The 19,137-nt window shown below is 49.1% G+C and overlaps 2 protein-coding genes across 2 annotated transcripts; both read right to left on the minus strand.

Annotated features, from left to right (window-relative positions):
• Positions 1-3,623: 3,623 nt before the first annotated feature.
• LOC126522423 (papilin-like) lies at positions 3,624-7,663 on the minus strand. The gene is made up of 2 exons (XM_050171175.2): positions 7,451-7,663; positions 3,624-4,213 (listed from the first exon to the last, which is right to left on the minus strand). The coding sequence occupies exons 1-2, from the start codon at positions 7,594-7,596 to the stop codon at positions 3,844-3,846; spliced, it is 516 nt and encodes a 171-aa protein (XP_050027132.1). The 5' UTR covers positions 7,597-7,663; the 3' UTR covers positions 3,624-3,843.
• Positions 7,664-8,470: 807 nt separating this feature from the next.
• On the minus strand, positions 8,471-17,865 carry LOC129382521 (uncharacterized). Its single transcript, XM_055066633.1, has 4 exons — positions 17,832-17,865; positions 12,503-12,830; positions 10,015-10,435; positions 8,471-8,536 (listed from the first exon to the last, which is right to left on the minus strand). The coding sequence occupies exons 1-4, from the start codon at positions 17,863-17,865 to the stop codon at positions 8,471-8,473; spliced, it is 849 nt and encodes a 282-aa protein (XP_054922608.1).
• Between the last annotated feature and the right edge of the window lie 1,272 nt (positions 17,866-19,137).

The raw sequence follows: 19,137 nt of genomic DNA on the forward strand, positions 1-19,137 counted from the left end.
CTTTGAGCCGCTTTCGTCGAGAAGGTGCTTCAGCATACCCCAGGATTTGCCGTTGCGCATCTGTCCGTCGATGGATTCGCAGAGCTCGTCCCGCTGCTGCTGGCATAGCGCCTTGCAGTGGTCATCGATGACCTTGTTGAGCTCCGAGATCTTTTTTCGGAGTCTGCGATTGAGCCTTTGACCCTTCCATCGGCGGAGCAGGGCGTTTTTGGCCTCGATCAGGTGGGCAAGTCTGCTGTCCATCCGCTCGACGTCGAGATCGGTTTCCACTTTCTTGGTAGCCGCGGAAGCGTCGTTCCGGACGCCTTCGCACCATTCTTCGAGGGTGGCGGGTGCCCTGGCTCTGCTGGGTTCTTCGCGAATCTTGCGAAAGTGGTCCCAATCAATGAACGTGAATTCCTTGATCCTACTCCGAGACACCTTGAAGTTGGTCTCGAGAATGTAGTGGTCGCTGCCGAACTCCATGGCGGTGTTCTCCCAGCCCACGTCCTCAACGTTCCTGACGAACGCTAGGTCAGGTGTCGAGTCCCGGGTGACGGAGTTGCCGATGCGAGTAGGAAAATTCTTGTCAGTGACCAGAGTGAGGTCCATCTCGTTGGCGTCTTGCCACAGGTTGCGCCCCTTGGTAGTGTCGTAGACGTAACCCCAGATGCCGTACGGTGCGTTGAAGTCACCGACGACGACCAAGGGTCGAGGGCCGGCCAAGTCGGTCGCTTTCTTGAGGATGGTCTTGAACTGCTGGCGCGAGTCCCTGGGGTTGCTGTAGATATTGAGGACGAACACGCTGTTTCTGCGCTGATTCTGGTGTGGTACGTCGAGCAGGATCTCAACCATGACATATTCGATTCTACCACACTCCAGCTTGAGGTCGTGGGTGAGATGAGTCAGCCTTTTATCAATCAAGGTGCAAATCCCTCGCCCCCCGGGCAGGCCCAACACGGCCCTGTAGCCCTGGAGCGAGGCGGCGGAGACTAATGTTTCCTGGAGAGCAATGACTTGAGGTTTGACAGCGAAGGACCTGAAGAACTGCTGCAGAGGTGCTTTTTTGTTAGAATATCCCCTGCAGTTCCATTGCCAAATGCGAAAACTCTCTTTGGACCTATCCATTATGGCGGACCAGATGGACTACCACCTAACGGGGCAGTTAGGGCTGTGCAAAGACTGGGACCTCCTGACGCCGCCCTGGTTGGATATTGAAGTCTAGCTTCCTTTAGTATGGCGGGAACGGTGAGCGGTTGTACGACGGAGGCGGGTGTAGCCATTCGCGCCTCAATGGCGTCTATGCGATCAGCGAGAGCTCCGAGGCCCCTGTTGGGGTCTCCGAGTGCAACCTGAATTTGACGAACATTATCGGTGAGACAGTTGACGCTAGCAGTGACCTGTTTGAGGCCATCTGCCAGCCCAATGAGAGATTGCTTAATCTCGCTGACTTCTGAGGACATCGCTCCCGATTCACCTGTTTGTTTTACTACTGCTCTGCGTTTGGAGGACGTCGCAGTACCGTCTACTGGGGCTGGGATTGGAGTCTCTGTGGCCCTGCCTGGCGCACCGTTATCAGACGCATTCGTAACGAGTTTCCGAATCTCTGCCATTTCGTTAACTAGCCTCTTGATCATGCTCTTGAGGTCGTCGTTCTCTTTTCGTAAGCGAATGACTTCCGCGTCCCTAGCTCGCTCTGGGTGTGGGTCGTTACGAGGTGCCTGAGCAGCTTCTATATTGGCACCGGGCTTGGGACGTGCCAGATCGGCCCAAAGGAGGGTCGGCTGCTTCCCCAAACGTGTGGAAGCCGGCTGAGGTCCAGATGCTGGCTGGGTTCTGCAACCTGGGCGGCCCCTGGAGCCGGATCTGGATCGTGATCGGACTCGGGATCTTGACATCGACCTGGCCCTGGAGACGGAGCGGCTCCTGGTGCGACCCCTGGAGCGGCCACGAGACTTGGATCTCCCCCTGGACCGGGAGCGGCTGCGACCGTATTGGCGTTCAGGCGATGCTTGCCGGGCTTGATTCGCGCTCTCCATGGGCGGGAAATGTTCGGCGTTGAGGGCGCGCGAACGTTCCCCCCGTCTGCGCCTGACGAGATATGGCGTCTGAAATCGTCGCTTGCACTCCTTGGCGGCGGTAAGGTGGTCGCCACCGCACAGCTTGCATTTGGGATCGCACCTATGCTGGACGTCAGGGTTTGCTTCTCCACATCCTCTGCAGATGGCGTCGTTGGGCGAAGGGCAGACGTCGGAGCGGTGCCCGAGCCTGCCGCAGCTGTAACACACGTCCATTTGCTTGCGAAATAAAGTGCACCTGACGATAGTGCCGCCGTAGGAGACAAAATTTGGCACTCGGTACCCCTCGAACAGGACCACCACGGTGCCGGTGTTCTTGATTCTTTTGGCGCCCAGCGCCGTGGGATTTCTCGGGTTTACGAGTTTTTTTGTCGAGCAACGCGGGCCCGTCGGTAAGGGAGACGCCTCGGATGACGCCCTTGCACGTGTAGTGGGGGGCGGCCTCGTAGGCGCTCACCTCGAAACGTTGACTGGCGACGGAGATGCCTTCGATGCCGACGTAGCGTGCAGCGTTGTTCCGGTTTGGTGTGCTGATCACCATTATGTTTTGTTGAAAGTTGGGACACATCGTGTCCGTGTCTCGCGACGCCGGATCGAGCCCGGCAGCCTGCCATATGGCGTCGGCGACTGCGGTAGGTCCACACTTGCTGATACACAGGCCTCCCCTGGGCCGCACGACGATCTTTGCCTCTTCTTTGGGCAGCGGAGGCATCCTGGCCCCTCGAATTATCTTGCTTTTAATGCCTGCGCGGTCGGCGGGACGCCGAGCGTTGGAACCGGCGTTATGCTGAACGTCGGCCGCACTGGCATTGGCCGCATTTCTCTTGCTCCCTAAAGAACGTCTGGCGGCAACGAGCTGCCACCCGGAGTCTTTAGTGAAGTCCTCGGGGGATAAAAACTCCCCTTCCACCTCACACTCCATCACAAATTCCGTGGGTAGAACTCGAGAAACTGCACATCACGAAGGCTCCGAACGTCTCAAAACGATCGTCGGTTTGGCACGGGAAGAGTATGCGTGCAATTGCAATCAGCAAAGACAAAAAAGTGCAATTATATGTCTAGAGTATTCGGTCGCTGTGCTCGAAGGCTATAGGTTCGATTCTACTGTCGGTCATGCATTTCTTTTCAATACACGGAGTCTAAGTGCGGCGAGGCAGAAAGTACCTACTAGGCACCACAAAGTGGCTGGAATGAGGCAATAAATGATCTGCATTACAGCACTTCTTTTTAAGAACGCCATCATTAACGGTGCGGCATCAAGAACAGCACACGCTCGACGCCTTGATATCTGTGTCATACCTGCTTACCCTCAGGCGTTCGCGCAGTCTCTTAGGATATTATTTAAAGGCTGTTATTAAAAAACAAACAAGAAAGTAAAGCCCTCACGCATATATTTTTCTTTCCAAGTTTGTTTCGATCTTATATATCAAAGCGATATTTTGTTATTATTGCTCCTTGGTACTTGAAACTTTTTACAGATACCGCCAGAAGAGTAGTTCCGAAAGGAAAAACTGAGCTTTGCTCGCAGTGGGGCTCTATCGTACTTTCAGTTTGTCAATCTTCCAAATGGGTTCAAGCTAGAAATTGGTGTGCCTGCTGCATTCGTACGTAGCGCTTCTAAATGCCGTACATTTGAAGGCATTTCCAGCGTGACCTTTCGCTGACTAACCCAAATGACCACAAGCGCACCAATTGAGACGACAGAGGGACGCTAAGCAGCGGAAACGAGATGAGCGCAATTAATTTTCAAAACAACGCTTCTGTAATGCGCGCGCTCGGGCGTTTCCTATGGACGAGCGCGCACACAGCGCCTCTGGCATGCCTCCAGCGTTGGGAACTTGTTGGCACCGGCCAGGCAGCGCTGCAGTTTGGATTCGCCGCCGGCGGAAGGCAGCTGGCGGCAGCGCCTGGCTCCGGAACCACGCGGAGACGCCTCTGCAATGAAGCCGAAGCGCAGCTGCTTGACGTTGCAGGCCACGCCTTGTGGGGCAATGCACGGCGCATGGCTCCCCCTGGCGTCGACGCATCTGCGGACGCACTCCAAGGACGTCGGGAAGACGTTTCCTTCCGTGGACGGGCAACGACCCCGAGGAAACCGCCAGTGGCGACAGCCCTTTCCTTCCAGGTACCACCACCACGTGTCCACGACGTCCCGTCTGCAGCGACCAGTTAAGAATCAGCGGGGGAAATGCGCAGGTTCCCAAAGTGGTGCTTTGTCGCGCTGGCCACTAAAACGTAGATAAAATGGACCGCGGTTAGGCAACTGATGCAGTGGCGCCGCCGTGAGCCATTTTAGTACGAATAGTAGGGGGCGTATTCGCTCAAAAGAACTCTTACACCAGAATTGTTCGTAAGAGCAAACTCCATCCAATCCTGATGCTGTACATACTATTAGAGAAGGTGGGCAGCCAACGGCACAGAACACTTACGAAGGAAAAGCTTTGCGAATTTGGCCCCAGAGTCCGTATTCACAGATTGCCCTTCAGCTAGAATTGCGTCTTAGAGCGAATTACAGCCTATACTGATGTGTATGGGGCATATCGTTAACGAAGGCGGCCAGCTAATTCCAAAAATCACTCGCGAATGACAAGCATTGCGAATTCGGCCAGATTTTTACACGAGCGCAAGCGGCTAGCCGTATATCTCTAGTGCTTGGACGCACGGCAAACTTGGCTTCAGCGAGATTATAATATGAGAGGGGTTTTTAAGCAACTTTTGCTCTTAACGTGTGGAGGCTAATCAGACATCTGAAAATGTAGCACCCAATGTTGCCGTTGAACATTTTTAGAGTCACTGAATACATTTACGCGGGGCACCTGTGATCAGCCACTTTGGTTTTTTTGAAAATTGTTTGTTGTGCTCCGTTTCTTATATTTGCTCGAGACTGCTCACTCGCTCAGGAATATATTATAGCGCGGCACAGGAGAAAAAGGCTAATTCGTTCTTTCTTTTTCGAACCGTTCTTTTTGTTTGTGATCGCGCCCTTTGTTTGTCATAGTCGAATACCTTTTTACGTAGTTCTGCAACAATTACACTTACTTTATTCACGTTGAAACAGCTGCAAGCACATAGAGCTCTGTCTCTCGTTTACCGTGCGGCGTGTTCGCTCCCCGAAACACACAATGCCATGGCATTGCATGTGGAGCCTAACCCCCGCAATTAAGAAACGCGCCTCAACTCTTATATGCTTCACTTGAACTATAGTTGACGCGTGACGTGAACACTCCGAAGGAAACGCAATGAGAGTTTTTAGGACGTTCACTCCAGGCGTCATCTAGATCAAGTCAAGCATGGGCTTCAATTTAGGACACACTTCTGAATACAGGGGTAAGTTTCCAAAGCATCTGGACATGTTTAATTTTGGTACAGAGTTCACGTGCTCTTCTTCCGGGCAGACGAATTCGTATCGTATGGACAAGCTGCTGTTAACCATGAGTGATTTAAGAATATACCTCCTTTCACTTTCCTTTTTGCACACGTACAGACTTCCTCACATCAATATGAAGGCCACGAATATTGCGTTGCAAGAAACGGGGAAAGTAATACTCAGACAGCTGCGAGCTTTGAGCTGTCAAATTGCATACTTACATCATTAGTGAAATACCTCGCTTTACGTTTTTTCACAGCAACCTTGCGTGGGAATTTCAAGTCGCTTACGTTTGTCAGAGGTGTTCCTCTTTCTATTCTCACATTACCAAAACAGTCACCTCGTGCCGTTATCAGTGGGGAAGACTGCTGGTTCTCCCGTAATCGAGAGTAGATGTAAGCATGAAATGGCAACCGGCAAAGCAGATTAGTTGCAGATGATACTAGCCACTCTCTCAAAATGGGTGTAGTGCATGTTAGCAACGGCACACCCTACCGCACCACACCACGCCATACTGGCCACTGGTCCATATGGACGCTGCCCAGCAAAAGAAAGAAACCGGCCGCAGACGGCACGACAGGCAGCGTAAGACGCCAGGAAGACAGAACGCACTGTCTAGCTAGAAAAATAATGAGTTGAATTCTGTGGTTTTACGTGCCAAAACCACAATTTGATTATGGGGTGCGCCATAATGTGGAACTCCGGATTAATTTTGACCACTAGGGTACCCTTAACGAGCGCCAAATGCACGGGACATGGGCATTTCACCTCCATCGAAATGCGACCGCCGCGGCCGCGATTATATCACGCGACCTCAGGCTAAGCAGCGCAACACTATAGCCGCTTAGCCACCGCGGTGGGTAGCAGCGCCTGAAATTACGTGGCGCCATCTCTCGAGGCGACGCAAAACCCGCGCCGCGGAACCACGGCCGCCTCGATCACGCGCGCACGGCGGGGCCCCGCCGTGCGCGCGTGATCGAGGCGGCCGTGGCGGAACTCACGGACCACTGGCTTTCGGAATATGGCTCAGTGCCAAAAGGTGACAATGAAGTGTATGGTGCCCTGTATCTGCCTTTTGAACGTTGATATTGGAAATGACAAATAAAACTTAAGCGCACTAGAAGTTACAGTTTGAGTGATATTGTGAATCACCATTAGGAAGAACACGGAAGCAATATTTTTTTATAACTTGTTTGGACAGTGACTAGCGTATGTAATACGGTCCTGTGACTCACGGTCCTGTGACAAATTGGTCCTGTGACAAATACGGTCCTGTGACAAATTGTGACTCACGGCGCCATTGCGTTCCTCATCGGCAAAAGATAATTTACTCATGCGCTCCCTTCTAAAGGTCATAGGTTAAGACTTGTGTCTGGAACGTGACACCGATATATGTAATGACTTGTCGATGACGAACTTTGCCTCGGTTTTGCTATATTTCTATTGTTTTTTGCAGCGTTACAAAACAGACAACAGTAGGCAAACTTATACAATCACAAGTTACTCCGCTATTCGGGACTACTTTATATCGGCACGAAATATTGATACACCATATTTATTACCTCTTTTCTTTTAAATTTTCTTAGTCTGTATTCGTTCTTTTTTGTGTACGGCGCTGCAAATGGTGAGTGAGTTACGTATTTATAACCTTACAATTGAACTTCGTGCTTCATTAGTTTAGTTATGTGCTTTGTATATGCGGAAGTTGGTCTTCGCATTTTCTCGTAATTTTTTTACTGGCGCCGCAGTAGTTTTCTGGGCATGCGTATTATTATTATTATTATTATTATTATTATTATTATTATTATTATTATTATTATTATTATTATTATTACACGGCTATGAGGTTCATGCAGTCAGCTGCGATCTGCAAGCGTTACCGCTGTAAATGACAGCTAAGGCACAAAACTATCGTGGTATTTCTTTGCAGTGCGACATCCAAGCAATCCCGACATATTCACTGAATAACGAGCAGCGCCAAGTGCTTGTTCCTTCAAGTAAACATGGCAAGCTGAAGGTGACTCACGCCTCGCATTGCGCCAGCACAGCCTTCTGGTAGCATTCCGGAGCCAGTGTGTCGCCGTCCACGCACTGTTGCCGACAGCTCTCCATGGACGTGAAGCGATTGCGACCGCGGTTACAGAGACCAGGCCCGTCAGGTGTCAGCATCATGCATGCTTGTCTGGTGGCGTTGTAGTAAAATTCCGCCGGTCCCCCCGAGCAGAATCGGAAGGCTGGACGTCCGCACTTCTCGTGCACCTTTTATAGAAGAACCAACACAGCAAACAGATCAGTCACGATGTTGGAAGAACCGTATGTTGCACTGCGCGTTAACCGGAATCTTTCATGCACTGGCCTGCTGCGTCTTCGTTTTCGAGATCGCGGGCCACATTCGCAAAGCTTTTCTTTCGTAAGTGCTCTTTGTAATTAGCTGCCCCGCTTCCTTAATTATATGTCCAGCATCAAAGTGGGCTGGAATTTTCTTTAAGGAACAATTCCAGCCGAACGATTTTTCGTGAATGCTGGTTCAAGCTCATGCAGGAAGCCCTCACATTGCTGTCAACTGTTTTTACTGCTTGACGTACACTCCTTTAAAGGCTGTGCATGTTATCTTTGCAGTGCATCTGGAGGAATAAGGAAGGTAATTTTACTTCGCAGAATACATCAATAGCCATGGCACATCTGCAAGTTGTCTGCGAGGACGTGGGTTTGACCTCCCGCACTGCTTGGCGGCGGCATTCCTATAAGGTTTGTATACATATTCGTACCGGGTGTTCAAAATTAATATACTTCTTTTAAATTTAGGCACTGTAAGGCACGCGAATACCACCTGTGCATATAAGTTATGTGGCCAGGGGGACCCCAAGTGATATGATAATTATCGCTGTCAGCAGCCCAATTAACTAAAATGTAATAATTACACTTTTGTTGACTACGTTAAGTGAGTATCTTTGTAATGAAGTAAAAGGCAGTCATGTTTCTATGCAGTGTCAGTTGAACGAATTCTTCTAACGTGTCTGTGCTCCTGGATATCCGATTCCAAATTTCAATTGTCTTTCGCAAGATTACGCGGCTCCCTTATGTGATGCGGCTGTTGTGTGCGGCGTTTGGCCTGACAATAGGGCGGAGGCACAGGCAAAGGTGATAACTGTTCTCCTTCCCCTCTCCAAACGTGTGGATCCAAACCGCAAGTGTTTAGATCCACGCAGGCAGAGGTCCCAGTAGTGGCAGCAGCTGAGTTATTGGAATAGCAGTGACCATATTTGTTTATACCGCCTAGGTCTGAAGGCCTACAACGGCTGTTAAAAGTAGACAGTTCATCCAAAACCCCATAATTTATTTATTTTTTCTTCTTATACTGTCAGAATAAAGTGAACTCTGGTGTAGTGAGAACGTCACTACGCAAAAATTTTCATGGTCCAGAGCTTATACTCTGTTCAATATCTGCCACACAACTCAATAATCTTGCCATTCTCCAGCGTGGACTTCACCAATAATGAAACTGTAGCCGCAAATGCTTTTTTCTATTCAACACTGCCAGTAAACTACTTCTGTGAAATAAACCAGTTACTATGTACCTTCTCGTTTATTTACCTTAGTAGTTTATGTCAGCAGGGTTTCTGCTTATGGAAACCTCACTCGTCAGCATTTCGGAATAAGTTGCTTGTTCATGCTCTCATTGGAGTTAAGTAGGGCGTACGTACAACAAGCTTTGTCCTTTATTTCTCGTGTATGCTGTAGGACCAGTGGCGTAACAACTATTTGTCAAGGCGGGGAGGCAAACCACAACGTATATATATATATATATATATATATATATATATATATATATGTAGTCTGTGGTTGGCCTCCCCGCCTTAACATATAGTTGGTACGCCACTGGTCCTACAACATACACGTGAAATAGTAATGAATATTATTGATAACGAAGAGTTTGGTCTCTCATATCGGGTTGATTGTTTTTGTTAATAATCTTTGTTATTCTGCTTCTCCATACGCTTTCGATTATTTTTCATGCTTTTTTATCCATAATTAGTAGTGCCATTAACTTATGTATCCAATTTCCTCTTATAAATGGTCAACTTCCCTAATTATTGTTATTGTTCACAGGACCGTACTTCGCTGTTTTTTGTATAATAACAGTATTTATGTAATCATAGGAGGTACCTTTGGCAGTTTTTTCCAAAGCTCTGAGACCTCCCGCTATAATACTGGTACCATGTAACTCCAACATGACTGTTGTAGGGTACATTCTTGTAAACGAGACGACGTGTTTTTGTGGTGTCATGAAATGAAAGTACATACTCTGTATTCTATTAGGGCAAATTGCCGTAAACATGCCGGCGCGTTATTGCAGCGCTGTGGAATGAAATCACGAACGCCTGTACATTGTACAGGAAATAGTTGGTGGTCGAAACTGCCGGGAAAAGTCCAGTAACGAAAACGGCGGATTTTTTTTTTTACAGTGTAAGAACGGTTATAACCACGCCTGTTTTTATTTCGAACTGCTATCAAAATGATGCTTATATCCTGGTGTATAGCACTGTTGTGGTGTGTATAATCGCTCTTGTGCACGACAGCAGAGCTCACCGATTTGTTGGAACCCGCGAAGCCGTTCCTTTTGTAGGCTTCGCCAGCAGCGCTGTGCATCTGCTCGGCGTCTCCATTCGGCGTCGCCTCTTCGACCCCGCTCGCAGCCGCCTCCCCCACTTTGTGGTGCCGTGCGGTGTTGACGTCTTCCGGGGTGATCGTCTCTTCGTCTCGTTTGCTGTCGCGTTTCGGGATCGGCATCAGGAAGTCCCTGTGGCTCACGTTGGTGCCTTCACCCGGCGCTGCCGCAGAATCGTCGCCCGGTGCGGCGGCGTCAGCACCTCGGGCTCGGGACCCCGGCAGTGTGACGTGGAACTCGTCGACGACCGCGGACAGCAGCAAGGCGAGCAGGGCGCCGGTCAAGACGGCCACAATCGCGACAAGCGCGGGTCGGGGATTGAAGCACCATTTTGCGCGCCACCTGAAAGGCGCGAGGGCATCATACGGATTGAGTGATGCGCGAGGTGTATCGCACAAGTTGTATATGTCGGGTTTGACACCTCGAATGACTGATCCAGTAAAGGGAAGCGGAACGCAAGGCCAGAAGTTGCGTTTACGATATGGTGGAGTGATGTTTCAGCTGCGGGTAGTTCAGTAACGATATTACTAAATAATTACGTAATCTACTGATTCAGCTCTAACTCCACTTATAGATCATTACTCTTCGTTTTTACAAATGTACTCTCCATGACAGAAATAACGGCGAACAAGTTCTTTTTTTGGATGTGAAACCGTGTTTGGGAATTTGAGGGCCAGAGTTGCTGGCGACGACGGGTCAAGTACATCCGTCGCTAGCATCCTGGTACATTTACCTGCGTTTCTTATTTTAAAATCCAAAAGGAAACAAAATGCACATACGTCTGCTCAAATTTTGCAACAACGTCACATCCTGCCTAAACTTGACACTATATTACCAAATATATCAGGGGAAGAAAAAATCATTGGCCATCATCTACACCCAACCCATTGGGGTTTCATCAATGCGCTCCCTCCAATGAGTAATTCGAGCAATTATTTAAGGTCGCGCTTTGCCGGGTACTGAAGGCGCCAAAAAGTGTCCTGGGGATGTCATATATGGTGGCATTTTGGATAACACATATCGCGTTAGGTGGAGACTACCATGACTACGGCATTTTTTTTTTGTGTGAAACCAGGCAAGGAGCTGCATCGATTGTAATATCGTACAATAAGCACAATAAATTTCATCTCACTTCGAAATTTGGGCCAATGTCACGGTATACCTGCACTGCTAACGAGTACCGCAGCCGTTCAGCACGTGAATATGATTCAAGCTGATCTAAGAGTTCAATATGTCAAAACAGCCTACAGTTAGGGCACGGGTAAATATTTCTCAGCCTGAAGACGCACGCGTTTTTTTAGCGCGCCAGGTGATTGCGTTTTGGTGCGCCTGTTTTGGTGGGTCTTCCTTGGTCTATTTTCTTTAATTGGGACGAATAAATTGGTTTGTTTGCTTTAATGGGGCAACATAATTACCCACCGCGGTAGCTCAGTGGCTACGGCGTTGCTTTGCTGAGCATGAGGTCGCTGGTTCGATCCCACATGCGGCGGCCGCATTCTATTGGGTGAAAATTGCAAAAAAAAAAAAGCCCTAGCAACCACGGATATCCGTGGTACGTCCGCCACGAGTCCGAATGTCCATCCATCTACATATTCATCACGGACGTCCATCGGACGTACAAGAAATGTCCATAACCCGTTCGCTCGTCCGGCGGACATCCTCTTTTGAACTTCCCCTGGTTGCATAGAAATTGGCGAAATGCGATTGCCGAAATGGCGGCCATACGGGTGTCAAATTTAAGATGTCGTATGCCACAGGGTTCCTGGGAATGTTAAGGCAAGCTCATTGTTGAAGCAATAACGCTCTCCAGATGCAATGGCGTTCACTGGCAGAAAAACAACAGTTATTTCGCTCACTTGTATTTTATTAGGTGATGTTCAAGTGCGAAATATTTTGAGAAATTCACAGCACAATTATAGGGACATGAATGCCATGCCTCCTTTAAAGGAAATGCGCGCTGGTAGACGTTCCGAGTGGGCTGCTTTCTTCCAGTGACATAAGGAGTACGCAAAATGTCATGCCCACCATTGCTTCAAGATGGACATAGAAAGAATATTAAGACATTGTCAACCAAAACGGGAGCAATTTGCCTAGCAGCAGCTTTCAACTTGCAATATTATGGGTGATAACATTATTGCGTAAACAAAGATGAAAGGCAGCACACGTTTCGAAATACACCAGCATGTTTGTTTGCTCCTTGTTTTAGTCGTGCTTCAATCATAACCCCCTTTGTTCATGTCGCGGACAGTTTATTTCTGAACCGCCGTCGCTTCCTACCCCCGCGAACCACGCGAATTGATAATTGAAGGAATACCCGTAGCATTTTGCCGTCTGGCATGGACGGCTGCTGAGAGCGGCGTGCATTCTTTTTGTTGTTTCCTTCTTGGCTTCGCAATGGGTGCAACTCACCCGGACCAGTCGCTGTCGTCGATCGCCGGCAGCTCCCTCTCGCGGCCAATTTCGCGCAGCGCCACGTCCGTCTTTCCGCTGCTGTCCTCCTCCGAGTGGCGGTGGCGGAAGTAGTGCTTGATCTCGTCCGGCATCCAGTACGGCGCCAGGCTGCTGCACTCGGACGCGTGGGTGTCCGAGCGGCCGCTCTGCCTGGCACTGAATGACGACACGGCGCCCACGGTCAGCGAGACGCCGGACGCCGTGTCCGCTTCGGACGCGCCGTTTTCGACGGTTTCAGGAATCGTGAGAATGGCAAACGGTGGCTCACTGTTCCCACTGCCACGTCCTGCGAGGTGGGGGAAGACTTTTTTGTCTTTTTGACTTACAAGGAGTAAGTTTAGCTTATCGTTGTTGTTCTCTGAAACTAATATAGTATACCCCTGAAGAAAACCGATATCTATATCTCGATATCTAAATATTGTGAGCGCACCCATATGAGGTACATGAAAGGTGGGATAATTGTAGGGGCGCATTTAAACCTCGTGGGGATCGAAGACTCTAGCGGATGGCCTTTTTTTCTAATTTTGCATATTTCTTCAAAGTAACAAAGTGTGTATATATTGGCTGGGAATCACGGATTTTCATTCTGCGACATGCATATTTGCAATGCAACTGCAGCCAAGACATGGGCTTACAATTTTGGTCATAATTTCGAGGCGTGAAGCCACTAAGCCTTTCGAGCAGTGTTTTACAATATACTCTGGGGAACAACTACATAACTATTGATGGTAGCACAGCAATGATGGCCTTGAAAGCCAGACGAAAAAAAAAAGAGTTGCCATGTAGCTAGGTTTAACTGAATATAGCCTACCGAATGTGTCCTGCCTGCAACTTTAGGCAACTTTTTCGTAAGTACAAGAACATGGCTGAGTGTCATGATTGCAAGCGTGGTAAAAAAAAAAAGTATGCGGATCCCACGCGCTGTGAGAATCTGTTTAAGGGAAGATTTCTTTCCTTTTTACGGGTACCGTTTTTCTTGTGTAGCGACTGAATTCAACACGTCTTCACCGAGCAACGCGTCGCTCAAGGTGAACTTGTGGCGTTTCATCATCAAGCAAACGTCAGAGGGAGACCAGTCCATTGCTGCCTCTACATACCGGACCAAACCCGTGCTGCACGTACTGCTTCCCAAAATGCTTGTTGGCATCCGTAAAGGCCGATGTACGCTCTAGTTGCCAGGCGCCGCAAGCCGCACCGCACGCGTGCGGTCGTGCCATAAGGGCCTGTTTACGCTCGAGCCGCCCATCGCCGCAAGCCGCACCGCACGGTCATGCCATAATAGTCGGAGTTTCGTCCGAAAGGCGAAGCGTCGATTGCGATAGCAAATTAGTAGACAGTTATACGAAGCAAGGATAAGATAGTAGTTTTATCGGCCGTATAAGCTTGAAAGCATTCGCTTACCAACTAAATTAACAAGCATGGTGTCATCGTGGACAGGCAAAAATGAACACGTCACACTCAATGACCGCGGACACCCGCTGTCAAAACGCTGGCGTGAGCAAGCGCGGCAGCAGCATCGCGCGAGTGAAGTGACATTCGTGCCGTCTATCGCTTCAACGCAGACGGAGCGGCGAGAACACAGCACACCAAGTTATGAGCCGTCTGCAGATTGCTTTCAAGATAAGGAAGGAGCGAGCGACAGCTCGCGGCCGCCCCAAGCGCGCAGTTGGTGCCGGAGAAAAACGCTGCCCCCCCCCCCCCCCCAGTTCCCGCCCTCCCTCCGGCGGAGCCGCGATTGTCCATTCTCTTCGCGCGGTCGCGAAATACGCTGATGCCGGCGGAGAACAACGCCGCCCGCCTCACTCCCTCCCTGCCTCCCATTCCCCCACTCCCTTTTGCGCATTACCTCAGCTCCCAGCAGCGGTCGGCTCCCCTCGAACCCTTTCACTCGCACGTACAGCATGCGGCGCGCGACGACGGTGTTATCGCCCCTAGACTTTTTACGGAACATCAAGGTGACGGCGACGGCAATAATGCGCCTGTAGTGCACATATAGTACATACTGCGATAAAATCGCACATGCCGATCACTTGAGCACAAATTTTGGTTAGCACCGTGTATTGTTAAGAATGGCCATACGGGGTGGCAACGTGCCAGCTTTCAGCCCGCTGCACGTGTTCCAAGCCCACCAGTCGAAGCGCCCTTCCGAGAGCTGCGGTCGGCAGGCAGCCACGTGGCGCACGATCAACTCCGGAAATTGGTACTTGGCCGCACCACCCGAGACGGAGCAGTTCTACAAAGCCCTCTGACGTCGGTACTGAAAGCTGGGCGGTACCGAGAACTGCGGATGACCGGCACCCCCGTGGCGCGCGGTCAGCTCAGGAATGTGGTACTTGGCCGCACCACCCGAGACGGAGCACAGTTCTACGAAGCCCTCGGTCGTCGACTCCGGAGCCTTTGTGTGTATGGGTTCGCACTTGTGTGTTTGCGTGTGTGTGGGCATAAACGATAGTGTGGGGCGGCGGCAAGTTTACAATGCTTGGACGAACCTTCCCGACCATTCTTGCTCCGTCCTCGTCCGAACGATGACGTCGAACTATGACGTCAAGCGGAGAGCTTATAAGCAGCGTTTGCCGGCTGCTAGAGGGTGCTCGTGTCGTGCTTGTGTCGTGGTCGTTGTCGGGAGCTGAGTGCTCTGTCATGCTCGAAATGTAGTCGTGAGCTGTGTGCTCGTAAACTGTTTGTTGTATGTTAGTTTTGCGGGCTCCATATGGGAGTCGCGCTAGTCTGCCAATGTATCCTGCTTAAACTGTTAATATGTAAATAAATCCTGTTCACCGAGTTCCTGTCTACGACCTTCATCTCCTTCAAATGGTGGCAGCGGCGAGTTAGTCCGGTGACTCCTACATCTGGTCGACAGCGGTAGGACCGTCCGACAAATCTAATAGTATACAGTGCAAACCATCACCACCACAAGGCCGAGAAGGCTAGTTCGGCCCTTGACCGTTTGCGACCAAATGTGCAAGATAGCCGCAAGCACCGTTGAACTAGGTGTCACTTACAAAGATCACAAGAAATGGGAGTCCTCATCTGCAACTTCTCTTCCAGCTGTGCTTTGCGACCTAGCAAGACATGCAACAAAGAAATCGCCAAGTTTATAAACAACGCTGAAAAGAGAAGTCTTACCTTTCCGGCTATCGGCGACCCATTCTTTCACGTGCGCTTTAGTAGCTATCGCCGCACCAGGCCGTGGCAAGTCCATTCTGAACGTATCAGTACTAACGGACTCGCGGTCTTGGACTCGCGGCTGGTCCGCTCGAGACACGCCAGGGTGTGGCTCCTCCCTGCTGGCTACGGGATTAAGTTCTTCTGAGTTAAAGAAAAGCGCGTAACCGAAAGCGAGAAGCCGTCCTGCCTGCCAGCGAAACGCCATTGCTGAATCCTACTGACTTCTTCTGTTTCTTTACGATTTGCACGTTCTGCGCCACAAGGGGCTCGTGCTGAGCTGTTCCTGGACAACATAAATGGAACAAGCATTGCATATAAATAAACGGATAACATTCTCTAGTTATAGTGCACCCTTCCTGGAAAAACGATGGCTATATTTACAACCTACGCAACAACATTGGTTGGTTGCATAAGCGCTAAATATAAATGCTCTTAATAGCAAGTTCTTAAAGGAAAGCTGAAAGGTTTTCCAGAAAAAATGAGTGAACATCTGCACATAATGGTTTTCAACCCTCCGAATTCGAATATCGTATCGAAATTGAGCGAAAGAAAGCGCAAATATATTTTATTTCGACGAAAATTGCAGCAGCGGACACGCCCAGCTCGCGCGTCTCGTTTCCGCCTGTGATTGGTCGGGCGCCTCGTGACGTCAACACTAGTAACCGACCGCTGCCGCTACACATGAAGCGCGGTGCCAGGTAGTTTGGTCTGTTTTTCTGAGACGGTAATGGAAAATTTAGAGAGACTGCGTTTTTCTGAGGAGTTCGGCATTACTCCCTACATGTACGAGCCGATTGCGAAGAGCCGGCCTCTCGAAGACGCAAACGATGCTGGTGCGAGCAGTGCTTTCGACGCGAACGAAAGCGAAATCTTGGGATCTCCTCGTGTTGGAAATGCTCTTTGGTGAGTATGTTTTTTGCAAAGCGATCTAGTGATCTCGCCGATCTTTCGCCGATCTAGTGAGCTCGTTTCCGGTCAAACAACTGTAGTGTTGTGTTCCTGCATGCCTCCTCGTGGAACGTAAGCGGGGATGCGATCGTCGGCATTTGTGCGCTGTCCAAAGCTGTCGGCAATCTACAAAGACGGTTTAAACGCTTGAAAAGCTTCCCGGTTCATGCAGTACGTGTAGTGACCTTCATCTTTTGACTACCACGTTGACTACCACTCACGCTACTAGAAGTTCGGCTGCACGACATCTAGGGTCTTGTCTGCCTTGTTTTTTTTTTTTCATTTTGCATTGCTGTTATTCAAAATTTGATATGGCTTTTGTCCCTTTTGCACGCTTACCCTGTAATGCAACGATCTTCGTGTAATATTGTAACTATTACTTTTCATGCATACTTTCTCCCGTTTTTTCGTTGTTTCCAGATGTGACTGTTTTTATGTTGCGTGCTACTGTTTCCTGCGATTAATGTTTTTTTTACTTCCATATAGTTTTCAACAATGCTTGCTTTACGTCGATGTAAGCGGAGTTTCCAATCTTCTTCACAGCCTGTAAGGTATTCCTTAATACCTAGATCAACACATGTCGCAGTGCTTATTTCGAAGTATCTCGTTTCATTCAAACGTCTGTGCCTCAAGAGTTACTAACGCTAGTCTGCTTTGTTTTTGTTATTTGTACATGAAACACAAGAGTGTGTAAGACAGTGTATCTGTCTCAAACCCTTCCTAAGTAAAATGAAAAAGAAATTAAGGTATGTTTTGGTTTGCCTACAGGACACCAACTCCCGTGCTCAGCGATGTCTAGCTGCCAAAGGACAGGCATCCCAGGATCTTTCACCCTCGAAGTCCAGGATCTCTCACCCACGCTGACGCCACCGGAGAGGGGCCTCACGCGCTCTCCTCCAAAGTGGGCCTAATTGATACATTGCCACCTGGACTTCCTTTTCTGGAAAACAGGACACCGTGGATCTTACGCCCAGTTTCGGAGGAAGAATCGGTCCACATTCGCCAAATGCTACAATGGATGCGCGGCCATCTTCTGCGCGACCCAACCGCTTTCAAGAAGGTACTATTTTTTTAAAACATTTTATAGGGAAAGTCTTCGTTTGTATGGTGAGGGAACGTTATCCCTACCACCGACCTCTTACCGCTAATCAAGTGGTGATAACGTGCTCACTTGAAGAGATGTCGGAAGTTTTTGTGTTGGCCATTGCCACGTAAACAGTAGCCATAATACGAAAGTTCCTCGTGCCGATTTATTCTTCTGGCACGTTGTTTTACGATTCTGAATAGTGGTAATGACTAATTAAACTACACGTATAAATCGTTGCCGCACATTACAAGGAGAATATTACCTAACTTACAGGATATGTTCGAGCTATGCCTCCATCCTTCTCTATTTTTCATCATTGTAGAACAAAATGATGGCAAATTGTGTGTGTGTGTGTGTGTATGTGTGTGTATGTGTATGTATGTAATCACTTACACTCTAACATAGAACTCTGGGGCTACCACTCCCAGGATTCTAGTAGGAAACATAAATGCCCAAGAAAGTAAATGGGTGGGAAAACTGCGCCGCGGTAGCCCAATTGGTAGAACATCGCACCTGCGGCAAATTGTTTTCAAATCCGGTTTCATTTCCAATACTTTACCATTTGTTTAATTCATTTAGTAAGTACAAGTAATTTCCCCTGTCTTGTCCTTGGTGTCAACGTTTGTTGGCTTCTTGTGATATGCTTCGTGAAAATCGGGCCCTTCGGTTATTCGCCTTTCTCCTTGTTTCGCACATTTCTTATATTCGCACATCTCAGTAGTTGTATTTGACATCGTTGTTTTGCACTCTGCGCAGCGCCACGTGTGACTCCTATGCGAGGAAGGAGCGTGCGGAGCCTTTGGATGCCACCCGCACGTGGCCCGACTCTACGACGAGGAAGACATGATCGCGACGCTCGAACAGCGAAGCGTCGTCGCCTTGGGAGAAATAGGCCTCGACTTCACCACGAAGTGAATGCTCTCCGTCATACATTTACCATAGGCGGCAATTACGGAGATGAACTTATGCATGTGAGTGGGTTTCCCCCTTTAGTTTGTCTCAGCAGCCAATGAAATTCATTTTATAGAATATTACGGCATTTGGAGGTTAGTGAAGCGTCGTTCAATCCCTCGTCGAAGCTTTTTATTATTGTATGCCTGTGAGCGCATTTGGGTTGGCTTCAATAGGCTAAATTGCATTCGCACTTGTTGTGATTCCTTGTTAGGAGACCAATTAGTGAATGTTCTCCAAGAGTGTTTCGATGATCGCGCTCATTGGGTTGCACTGAAGTGCATCAGAGACCACGAAAAATAAGAACAAACGGTATTTATTTAATTAAAAGGGGGTGCGTCTTTCACGTGAGTCAGCCGCTTACCTTAATCTTTGGTCGTTGCAGGCAGTGCGATCATCAGATACAATAACGCATCTTACGGCGGCAGCTACAGCTTGC

Source organism: Dermacentor andersoni, chromosome 6 (assembly GCF_023375885.2).
Source record: "Dermacentor andersoni chromosome 6, qqDerAnde1_hic_scaffold, whole genome shotgun sequence".
Classification (NCBI taxonomy): Eukaryota; Metazoa; Arthropoda; class Arachnida; order Ixodida; family Ixodidae; genus Dermacentor; species Dermacentor andersoni.

Excerpts from the sequence above, each read along its gene's own strand:
- LOC126522423 (XM_050171175.2), bottom strand. The coding sequence starts at position 7,596 with ATGATGCTGACACCTGACGGGCCTGGTCTCTGTAACCGCGGTCGCAAT. Across the intron at positions 4,214-7,450 it reads GTGCTGGCGCAATGCGAGGC|ACGGGACGTCGTGGACACGT; the intron begins GTGAGTCACCTT and ends TGGTCGCTGCAG.
- LOC129382521 (XM_055066633.1), bottom strand. The coding sequence starts at position 17,865 with ATGGCCAACACAAAAACTTCCGACATCTCTTCAA. Across the intron at positions 12,831-17,831 it reads AACTTCCGACATCTCTTCAA|GACGTGGCAGTGGGAACAGT; the intron begins GTGAGCACGTTA and ends CCCACCTCGCAG. Across the intron at positions 8,537-10,014 it reads TCGCGGGTTCCAACAAATCG|GCCAAACGCCGCACACAACA; the intron begins GTGAGCTCTGCT and ends CCCTATTGTCAG.